Source organism: Lissotriton helveticus, chromosome 3_2 (genome assembly GCF_964261635.1).
Source record: "Lissotriton helveticus chromosome 3_2, aLisHel1.1, whole genome shotgun sequence".
Lineage (NCBI taxonomy): Eukaryota > Metazoa > Chordata > Amphibia > Caudata > Salamandridae > Lissotriton > Lissotriton helveticus.
The window spans coordinates 20,935,472-20,947,475 of NC_136062.1; the positions used below are offsets into that span (position 1 = coordinate 20,935,472).

Consider the following 12,004-nt stretch of genomic DNA (forward strand, 5'->3'; position numbering starts at 1 on the left):
ACTTGGAGATCAGATTAGTGACTACAGCCTCCTCCTACTTAGATCTTAATATGAGAAGGGTGGTGGAAGGACTATGTGGCTCCATATGGTTCAGGAGGGTCTTGCCCCTGTCCCTTATGGGTCGGATAGCAATAGTGAACATGAGAATTCTGCCACAATGTCTATATGCACTACAAAACTCAATTTATGTAGTCCCCAAACCTTATTTGCAGGCGCTAGACAGTTTATTGGTGGACTTCCTGTGGGCCTCCGGACGCAATAGGGTACACTTTAAAACACTTCAGAGAACATGAGGTAGAGGGGTGCGAAGGGTTACCTGCCTTGAATATTATTACATGGCTTCCCAACTACAACATGAGGCTAGAAGCGACTCCTAGCGAGCACGTACAGTAACTGCCCTCTGCCAGATCTCCTGATACTAGGTTCCAGGGTCCCCGCATTGCTTCCCTATATTGTGCAAAAAATATTACCTCGAAACCGGGCCGGTCCTCGGATGCTTGATTCCGTTCTGGGAAGGACATGGCTTTTGTAGTTCGGACTGGACTGTTCCCATGGGGCACAGGGTCAGCGCTGATTTGCATATCGCCATTGTCTAACCCAGGGTGGTGTGGAGTGGAAAAACGATGGATTTGGGCCCAGATCTTTGGACTGGGGTGAATGTGTGACATTGATCCACATTCTGTCCATCACTGTTGTGTTTGCAATTACCGCTCTAAGTGTACTGGGGATGCTCAGACGTGAGTCCCAGGCACTCCACACCACTGGAGTCAAGCTAGCCGGGCTGATGAGGTGTTACCTCGAAACCGGGCCGGTCCTCGGATGCTTGATTCCGTTCTGGGAAGGACATGGCTTTTGTAGTTCGGACTGGACTGTTCCCATGGGGCACAGGGTCAGCGCTGATTTGCATATCGCCATTGTCTAACCCAGGGTGGTGTGGAGTGGAAAAACGATGGATTTGGGCCCAGATCTTTGGACTGGGGTGAATGTGTGACATTGATCCACATTCTGTCCATCACTGTTGTGTTTGCAATTACCGCTCTAAGTGTACTGGGGATGCTCAGACGTGAGTCCCAGGCACTCCACACCACTGGAGTCAAGCTAGCCGGGCTGATGAGAGGTGTTACCTCGAAACCGGGCCGGTCCTCGGATGCTTGATTCCGTTCTGGGAAGGACATGGCTTTTGTAGTTCGGACTGGACTGTTCCCATGGGGCACAGGGTCAGCGCTGATTTGCATATCACCATTGTCTAACCCAGGGTGGTGTGGAGTGGAAAAACGATGGATTTGGGCCCAGATCTTTGGACTGGGGTGAATGTGTGACATTGATCCACATTCTGTCCATCACTGTTGTGTTTGCAATTACCGCTCTAAGTGTACTGGGGATGCTCAGACGTGAGTCCCAGGCACTCCACACCACTGGAGTCAAGCTAGCCGGGCTGATGAGAGGTGTTACCCCGAAACCGGGCCGGTCCTCGGATGCTTGATTCCGTTCTGGGAAGGACATGGCTTTTGTAGTTCGGACTGGACTGTTCCCATGGGGCACAGGGTCAGCGCTGATTTGCATATCGCCATTGTCTAACCCAGGGTGGTGTGGTGTGGAGTGGAAAAACGATGGATTTGGGCCCAGATCTTTGGACTGGGGTGAATGTGTGACATTTATCCACATTCTGTCCATCACTGTTGTGTTTGCAATTACCTCCCTATATTGTGCAGCATGTCGCTATCACCTAGGAGGCTGCGGTCAAGCGGGTGGTACATAGTGCCCCCTATGCTCCAGATATGCATCTGTGGGTGGTACAACCTTTCTCCTGTATCGTTAACTCCACATCTGTGTGGCGCTGGTAGGAGGGAGGATGGAAGCTGCTAGGGGGTCATTATGTTAATGGCCAATTTAAAGAGGCAATGACTTCCTTTAATCCGGGGGGATGGGATAGTTTCTACAGTACGAAAAGGTATCCAAAGTTGCACGCGAGTCCTGCCCGTGTTTACCTGAGGAACTCCCAGCACTAATCTACTGAGAGAAATGCTGTATTTGGACCAGGGACGTCGGTTGGTGTCTCATTTCTTATCGAGCCCTACGGGATAACTTACCGGTAGAAAGTTTGCCTGTGCAGATGAAATGGGATGCACTGGTAGGGGAATCCCTAACGGAGGGAGAATGGCTGAGGGTCCAGGAGGGGTGCCGGGGTGTAAGCTCCTTTAATATAATTTTGTGCATCAGACATACCTTACCCCACGGACACTGTACGATTTATCCGGCCCTCCCTGGAACATGCCCAGGATGTGGGTCACCGAACGCTGATTTTCTCCATTTGACAGGGGCCTGTTCATCCCTTACTTCCTACTGGGAAGCCACACTCACGCTTGTGTGGTGCTACAGGTTGGGTGGTTGCCATGGAGATCCGCCAAGTGCTGCTTGATTTACTTCCTGCTCCAAAAAACAAGAAACCAAGTAGACTATTTGTTCTTCTAGGACTAGTACTAGAAAACAGATGCATTGCTATTGTGTTGCTTGGGCCCTGGCCCCCACCCGTTGAGGCATGTGTGAGAGAAGTGCGACTGGGCAACAGCAGATGCAGTGCAAATGAAATTCACCGGGAGGGATGTAACACTTGAAGATGATCTTCAGGCATGGTCCTATATGTTATCTGACATGAGGTGACCATGGGGCACAGGGGTGCGTGATATTGCAGGGGACTCAGTTGGCCCATGATAGCTGAACGTTGGATGGTGCATGATGGGCGTCGATCAAGAGTACATTGGGATACCTAGGATGCACTTGTACATTTTATTCTTTTCATTGACACAATGCCATGACAAGGAGGTAGGGGAGAAAGGGGTGGCGGAGTTAAAGGTAAACTATGTTTTTCCATCTTGGATGTAGAAAGTGAGGGGCACTGTAGGATTGTTTGTAGTTGTGCATACAGGAACCGCTGCACAGGTAGGTAGTGTTGCCCCCGTGAACATTTACCCTATTGGTTAGAGAGAGGCCAGAAATCACCTCTACGCACAAGCTACTGCCAGGCATTAATATGGCACCCAAAGGCACCTTCAGAATACTCTGTACACATGGAAGAACAGAAGGAGGACTGCACCTTCTTTTTGTGACATGTGAGGAAACCTAAAAGCCTGAACCTGCTCCCACTTGTACCCAGAACAAAGACGTGGACTCCAGGAGGTCACTTTGCTGACCTCCTGTGTGGCTACAAGACCTGAACAATTTGCAAGAAGCATTTTTCTTGAAGTGCCCAACTGACCAATACTAACTGGAAGTGACCTGGACCTGGCTTGTGATCTCTGCTGTAGTGAGTCTTGATCTCTAAGCGCCATTCCTGAGGTCGAGGGATACTTGGCTTTGTCTATCTGGACTTCTCTTACCAATCCTGAAAATCCTTGGACTTTAAGACCTCTGCAGGACCGGGACAAACCAGATAAGCCAATCCGTCCAAGGTGTGATCTTGCTGGGCTGAAGAAACAGGTTTCCCCTCCTCAGAGTTTCTACACAGCAGTAAATCTGTTTCAGCAGAACCTCACTGTGAAGGTATCCTGTCTCATGAAGCCTCTGTTGGACAAATCACGCACCCTTCTCCTGCTGGAGGACTACAAGCTCTGAAAAGAGGCCAAGTCCGAAGATAGAAACCTTGACTGAAAGAAGGTGCCAAAAGTATCCAGGAAGCAAGAGAACTTCACTGAGTGTGAAATGTGAATTTTTCCCATTCTAAACTGTTCCAGACAAAACCAATGTCTTAACTAGGACCTGGTTCAATGCCTATCGGACATCGTGGAGCCCTCCGCAGATACAGCCTGCGCCTTGCCAAAAAAAAAAAAAGACTACGTTCCAAATTAAAATATCTGACATTCGTACCAGGTTGGTGCACTGGACCAACGCAGAGCAGCTGGCATGAAATCACACATAGGTCTTACTCTACTGTGACATCTGAGTACCATTAGTGCCTTACCCACTTTTTGGCGTTATTGTTATCTCTGGTTCTTCCTATTGGACTTTTGTCATTTTGGTGTAATTTTGCTAATTCAATTATTCTCCATTTTTATAAATTGGAGAGAGATTTTTATTATGCTGGGTTTCGGAGTTTTATTATGTTGGGTTTTAATATTACTAACTGCTTCACAGATTTTCTCTCAGTTAAGCCGGTCTGCTATGTGCTTTAGTTACAAAGGGTTGAGCTCAGGTTTAAATTACTGAAACCTTTTACTGGAGCTCACAGTATAGAAGTGCCTTTATTACTTGTGGTGGACATCTGAATCCACATAAAAATCAAGAGAGGGTAATGGAGGTTGTGACTCACCCTCTTTATATACAGTGTTACAATCTAGAGAGTCAACCTCAAGTCATCTACGGTGGGCCCACTGGATACAGGGGAAAGACCTTTTTCTTAAAGGAATTCTCACTCACTGATTGTTATCCAGTGACATGCTTCATCAAGTTCTTACCGACCCTCTGAGGGTCTGAGTTTTCTGCGACCTCTTTTCTTACGAGAGAGCACCTGTGAAAAAATGCATGGGATTTACATGAGTTAATCTTTAAAAATGCCTAGACGGTGCCCAAATCAGTATTTATTCACGGATCCATTTAACAAGGTCAAAAATTGGGGGAAACGGGCTAGTTTGAGTTACCATCACTCCTTGGCCCTTACGTATGATCAACTAGTTTCTGCCATGTACTCTAATCCAGTAGCTTTCGTCCGCATCAGTATGTCCCTTTTAATACCCTTTTGGGAAAGAGGGGCTGGTTATTTATTTAATTATTTATACTATAAAAGTACCTTTTACTGGGGGACCTTAACATCCACATGGAGGCCAATGATTCATCTATGGCCAGCCGCCTAGCAGAGATCTTGGAACGGGCCCAACTCAAACAATGGGTGGAAGGTCCGACTCATGTGGGGGGTCATTTACTCGACTTGGTCTGTTCCAACTTTCCCATTGTGGCACTTAGGTCGGATAGAGTGACGTGGTCCGACCACAAGTTGGTCAGTTTTGCCTGGCAGGTGGATGGACTCGATAGAGTGAGCATGGGTCCGGTCCTGGACCTCCCTTCAAAGATCAACATTGCCTCCTTTGAGCGAGCCTTAATTAAGTCCCGACCAATAATCAGCGGGGAGCTGGTAGAGGCGGTTAGTAGCTTTAATGGGTGGATGGAATGTGCAGTCAAAGAATCCACAAAGCCTAATGCCCCGTCCCGACCTCGCTGCATCCCTTCTCAGCCATGGTTTTCGCCCGATCTAAGGGATTTGAAACGTGGCTGCAAGAAATTAGAGCGGGCTTGGAGACGAGACTATCAGCCAGAGGCTAAAGAAATCCTGAGGACTGGTCAGAGGGAATATTATGCCGCCATCAGATTAGCTAAGGGTGGTTACTATGCTGGGAGGATTGCTATAGCTAGTAACAATAGCCGTGAGATCTTTTCTATCGTTAAAAGCTTTTTATCCCCTGTGGCAGACTCACCATTGCTTCCTTCTTCTTCTCAATGGTGCGAGGAGCTATCCTGTTTTTTCAGTGAAAAAATTGAAAAAATTCAAAGGGATTTGCTCGCTGCCGTGCCCACAGGCAATATTCCGATGACTACTGTCTCTCAAACAGTCCACTGCCCCTCACAGCAGTTTCTGGATTTTTCAGTGGCAGTGGAGCCTGATGTCCAGGCTCTCCTTCAGTCCCTGAAATCGGGCTCACCTTCTGACCCTTGCCCTGCCCGGGTTCTCTCTGGAGTGGCGTCTACTGTATGTACTGAGGTCACCCAGATTGTGAACCTCTCACTGTCTTCTGCCACGGTCCCGGGATGCTGGAAGCAAGCTATGCTGCTCCCTTTACTGAAGAAATCAGGGCTTGAGGCTACGGTACCGGGAAATTATCGCCCTATATCTTTGCTACCTGCCCTGGCGAAGATCTGTGAGAAGGTGGCTTTTCGCCAACTGGACAGCTTTAATCGAGAGATCCAATGCCCTGCACCCGGCGCAGTCAGGGTTCAGGGCGGCCTTTAGCACAGAGACAGCTTTGGTGGAGGTGACGGAGGCCATTCGAGAGTGCTTGGATGGTGGCGGCAGAGCGGTCCTGATTCTTTTAGACCTCTCTGCCGCGTTCGATACCGTCCCCCATAATCTCCTCCTTGCTAGACTGTCTGAGATTGGCATTGGCGGCAGCGTACTGGCTTGGTTGTCATCCTTCCTTTTTGGTAGGACGCAGCAAGTATGGATGCCGCCGTATGCCTCAAAGGCCAAACCTCTCTGCACGGGGTCCCCCAGGGCTCCACTTTGAGCCCGTTGATGTTTAACGCCTGCATCACCCCTGTGATATACCTGGCCGAACAGCTTGGGGCTAAGGTCATCGGATACGCCGATGACACCCAGCTGCTCTTTACCTGGCCGGATGACCAGCTGGATACAACGGCTGTTCACCTCTGTCTTTCCTCGGTGTTTCATTGGCTGGCGATGGCCCAGCTTAAATGCAACGAGGACAAGTCAGAGGTTCTCTTCTATGGGTCCTTCCCCTCCAACTTTAAGAATGATTTGTGGCCCCCGGATTTTCCTAGTCCCAAGGTGATGGGAGGCCCGGCTAAGAACCTCGGAATTTGGTTCGGAGAAGACCTCAGATTTGAGGACCATATCAAGAAGCTGTCAGGGACCTGTTTTGCTACGCTAAGGGCTTTAAGAAAATTCTTCCCTCTGCTGCCCAGAGAAGCTAGGGAAACGGTTGCGCGTGCCCTCATCTTGTCCAGATTGGACTATGCTAATGCATTGTTTTGTGGTATCCCGGCTTACCTGGTCAAACGACTGCAGGTTGTCCAGAACGCCGCGGTCCGCCTTTTGTTTAGCATTCCGAAATGGCAGAGCGCTCGGTCACATATGCGCCTGCTCCACTGGCTCCCTGTAGCTCAGAGAATTATGTTCAAATCTCTCGTGCTGTCATTTAGAGCTGTCCATGACCTAGGCCCCGGCTACCTGAGGAAGCGCTTCTCCTTCTACACTCCTTCTCGCTGTCTCAGGTCAGCCTCGATGGCCAAACTGACTCTTCCCCGCTATAAGCGGGCTAGGCTGGGCGGCCAATCTATTTCTGTGGTAACTGCGAAGGCTTGGAATGCTCTCCATCTTCATTTGCGTACCGCCCAGTGTCTATCCAAGTTTAAAAAGGATCTCAAGACCCATCTGTTTGTTTGTCAGGCCCAGGCTGTCTCTCTGTGTTATGTTTGGTCACCTCCGCAACGCGCCAGGATACTCCCCAGTAGCAGAGCGCGCTACAAAACTACCTATAACATAACATAACATATGCCACACATACACGGTACACTACTGTAATAGCCTTTCTTTGAAGAAGGTCCACTTATTAGAGGGGCTTCCCCCTAGAGGAAAATTTAGGAAGGAACTCTTACAGAGCCTCTGAGTAGACGGTTTTTCTGGCGCCTTTGGGTGCAAAAGTGTTCTTGGACAGACAACAGAAATGTAGTTTTTTTTTCTTTCAGTCTGAGAGGTGGATCTCAACAATTTTTTTTAGAGAATTATAGCACAGGAATTTCTAAACTTTAGAGAGGAATTTTTTATTTATGGTTTGAGACTAGTCATTCTAGATCCTCGAAGTTGTCTTAGGGAAAGGTTTGACAAATGCCATAAAAAGCCACTTTATGCTTTTAGCGTAAGCAATACAGGCATTTAATATGAGGGTAATCAATGTCAGTCTTTCGTTCGCCACAAAAGGAACATATTTTGAAGATAGCTCTTCTCATTGTCTCCCATGATGAGAGACACACTCTTCCACTGGTTAAAAAAATAAATCATGAAGATACTTACTGTACAGTGTAGATGAAGCATGAGTCCAGGAGCAGTCAAAGAAAATGTAAAAGTGCTGAGAAATGTAGCAATCCATCAATCTAGAGCAGAGACATTTGTGAGAGACACCCTCACACACAATGGGAGGTAGAAATCCAAGCTAAGGAGGCCTCTAAGAGGAGCAGAACTCATCACTTAAACCTAATTAGCTAAAATGTGGGTTGTTTCAAATGAGGTGGATGTGCTACTAACTAACCACTGTAGCTGGTTCTATGGGTCTTAACACTGTTTTGTTATTCAAAAAGACCTGGGGATTCTCAGCCTCACAATGGAGAATGCTTCAAGCATGTGAATCTATGAAAAATCCAGTGCTGGACAATTAGCAATTACCTGAGCCTTACCTTCTCTCCACAGCAACTCTTAGCAAATGAGGTCAGCACCATGTCAGGACATAACTAATGTAGGCACTGGCACAGGAGAATGTTGCTGTAATCATGTTTTCAGCAGTTGGTAGGAGATGACCCCAGGAGTAGTATGCTGCTCTCTCAAAGTAATTGGTGGTGCAAAGTATTAGCAGACCAAACTTTAAGTAGCCCAAATATCCTTGCCTGCAGATCAAAATGTGGCTGGGTAGATGCCCCATTTCCTAAATTCACCCTCCCATTATCAGTCCTCAACATCAACTCCAAATAATACTGAATCTAGTGCAATTGAAAGAATACCATTGAAATACATGGATTCATTACGTAGAAATTCATGTATATAAATTATTTTTTTGCTCTCCAACATCAGTTTTTTTCATTGTCTTACCTGTGTTTCTGAAGCTTCTAACCGATTTTCAATTATCTCAATACACTGTCTTTTGGTAGGAGGTTCTTCGCTAATTACGGTTTCTTCAACCATGTCTGTTGCTGGAACAGTTAAAACTAAAATAGAAATTGGATACTTAATAAATATTTAATCACCATTTTTTTTAGGACAAGGAGAATTCAGTGTTTGTTACACATTGACTTACATCCCGGTTTCAAATGTTCTTTCAGTAAAGTAAACCTAAGCATTTTGCACATCAAAAAGTAAAATCAGCTTCGAAGCCAGGGAGATACACTATATCTGCCACTCCGCCCTCTGTATCAGGTCCACCTCTTCCAAGGTATGCTATTGAGACTCACAAGTTGAGTGACTGAAATTCCTTTATTCGGTTAATAATTTAAGCATAAAAGATACAAGCATAGAATAAAAGGAGAACACAACCATAACGTCCAGCATCCCAAACCATTCAGGCACGTAAGTGTAAAAAGAATAGAACTATTACCTAGTGTCATAAAAACTTTGAAAGACAGATATTGCAGACTCCTTATATTTCAATGTACAAATAAAAAAGAAGCAATAAATGGTGAAGAATGAGCATGAGGAAAATAAATAAATAAATCAAACCACCATAAAGCATTTTCCATTCCAAGAGCAAACTGCATTGACTTGGCAAGCACTCACCCAGCAAATGTGAATAGAAGTTGGACATTGAATAAAAAATATAATTGGCATGCAGTGCCTAAAGTTAGCATGCATCAGGGTCAAGAACAAAAAATATCACCAGAGAGGCACATACAATTTATAAAACAACAAGAAATGCATCGTGGCCTAGGAAGAAGTATAATCACAAGGAGAAACTAGTAAAGAACACAAACACGTGCAGGGAAGTCAACCATGAAGTGCACAGTGTTGTCTTATTCGTATCACAAATATCTATGATGACTATTGGGGACCCAAACAAGAGGAGGCTCCACCCCAGGACTTGAGGTGATCAACATGTGGTTTTTCGCAGCGTGTTTCATGGACTCTGTTTATTGTCTATTAGTAAGACACATTACAAGAATACAGGCCTTTAATGTGTTCTTGCAGGAGAGGGACAGGCTATCTGGATTAAAAAACAGTCATGACATATTCAAGCTCCCACAAAGTTTATTTATCTGAGACAACAACTGGATCCTCATTAAATTGTCTGCCCTAACGCAATCGTTCAATGCCAGCCATGTGAAGAATGTTTGCAAATATCAGTCTTATTTACAACATAAATGTTTTGGGCTGTAAACTATTACGTGGGTCTTAGACCGATTTATTTTAAGATTAATATCTGCCATAAAAAGAGAAATATTATCCAAGAATCTCTGCAATCCAACTGAGGTATTGGCTAGAACATGGGTACTGACAAACTTTCTCTAGGGGGCCAAATTTACAAAGTTTGTGGCCGAGGGCCGCACCAGTGGGGGCCGTGTCAGTGGGGGGCAGTGCTAGAGTAAAACAAAAGAAACTGTGACCATGAGGTCAAACACAGGCCCCTGCAGCGGACGCATTAGTCCAATGAGCCACCAGACCCGGCATACACACATCTATCTTTCTATCTATCTATCTAGCTCTCTATCTATCTCTCTATCTCTCTATATCTATCTATCTCTATCTCTGTCTATCTATCTATCTGTCTATCTATCTATCTATGTCTCCATCCATCTGTCGGTCTGTCTGTCTCCATCCATCCATCCATCCATCTTTCTCCATCCATCTGTCGGTCTCCATCCATCTGTCTGTCTCCATCCATCTGTCTGTCTGTCTGTCTGTCTGTCTGTCTCCATCCATCCGTCCATCCATCCGTCCGTCCGTCTGTCTCCATCCATCTGTCTTTCTGTTGGTCTCTATCCATTTATCAGTCTGTCTCTACCCGTCAGTCTCTATCTTTCCGTCTCTGTCCGTCTCTATCTGTCCGTCTCTATCTATCTCATCTATCTATCTGTCGGTCTGTATCGGTCGTTCTGTATCTGTCGGTCTCTATCTCTATCTATCTCTATCCAGATGTCTCCATCTATCTGTGTCTCTGTCTCTATCTAACTGTGACTATATGTGTCTCTGTCTCGATCTATCGGTCTGCCTCTATCTATCTAACTGTTTCTATCTGCTCTATCTGTCTCCATCTGCTCTATCTGTCTCCATCTGCTCTATCTGTCTCCATCTGCTCTATCTGTCTCCATCTGCTCTATCTGTCTCCATCTGCTCTATCTGTCTCCATCTGCTCTATCTGTCTCCATCTGCTCTATCTGTCTCCATCTGCTCTATCTGTCTCCATCTGCTCTGTCTCCATCTGCTCTGTCTCCATCTGCTCTGTCTCCATCTGCTCTATCTGTCTCCATCTGCTCTATCTGTCTCCATCTGCTCTATCTGTCTCCATCTGCTCTATCTGTCTCCATCTGCTCTATCTGTCTCCATCTGCTCTATCTGTCTCCATCTTCTCTATCTGTCTCAATCAATCAATCAGAGCATTTATATAGCGCACTACTCACCCGGAGGGTCTTAAGGCGCTGGGGGGAGGGGGTCCGCTACTGCTCGAACAGCCAGGTCTTGAGCTGCTTCCTGAAGGCGAGGTGGTCCTGGGTCAGGCGGAGGTGGGTCGGAAGGGAGTTCCAAGTCTTGGCGGCCAGGTAGGAGAAGGACCTTCCTCCTGTGGTGGCTCTTCGGATGCGGGGGACGGCGGCGACGGCGTGGTAGGTCGATCGAAGCTGGCGTTTGGGAGCGTAGAAGTTGAGGCGGCTGTTGAGGTATCCTGGTCCTTGGTTGTGTAGGGCTTTGTGTGCGTGGGTGAGGAGCCGAAAGGTGATTCTCTTGTTGACCGGGAGCCAGTGCAGGTCTCTCAGGTGTCCGGAGATGTGGCTGCGGCGGGGGATGTCCAGGATGAGTCGTGCTGAGGTGTTCTGGATCCGCTGGAGTCTTTTCTGGAGTTTGGCGGTGGTTCCGGCATAGAGGGAGTTGCCGTAGTCCAGACGGCTGGTGACGAGGGCCTGGGTGACTCTGTCTCTATCTGTCTCCATCTGCTCTATCCGTCTCCATCTGCTCTATCCGTCTCCATCTGCTCTATCCGTCTCCATCTGCTCTATCCGTCTCCATCTGCTCTATCCGTCTCCATCTGCTCTATCCGTCTCCATCTGCTCTATCCGTCTCCATCTGCTCTATCCGTCTCCATCTGCTCTATCCGTCTCCATCTGCTCTATCCGTCTCCATCTGCTCTATCCGTCTCCATCTGCTCTATCCGTCTCCATCTGTGTCTCTGTCTCCATCTGTGTCTCTGTCTCCATCTGTGTCTCTGTCTCCATCTGTGTCTCTGTCTCCATCTGTGTCTCTGTCTCCATCTGTGTCTCTGTTTCCATCTGTGTCTCTGTCTCCATCTCTGTCTCCATCTGTGTC

At 47.0% G+C, this 12,004-nt stretch overlaps 1 protein-coding gene across 3 annotated transcripts in view; it reads right to left on the bottom strand.

Annotated features, from left to right (window-relative positions):
• Positions 1–12,004, bottom strand: part of GABPB1 (GA binding protein transcription factor subunit beta 1) — a 634,768-nt gene that overhangs the window by 197,746 nt on the left and 425,018 nt on the right. For all 3 annotated transcript variants that reach the window (XM_078684756.1, XM_078684755.1, XM_078684754.1), the window contains exon 9: positions 8,588–8,703. In XM_078684756.1, coding sequence (XP_078540882.1) covers positions 8,588–8,703 — 116 coding nt within the window. The remainder of the gene's footprint in view (positions 1–8,587; positions 8,704–12,004) is intronic.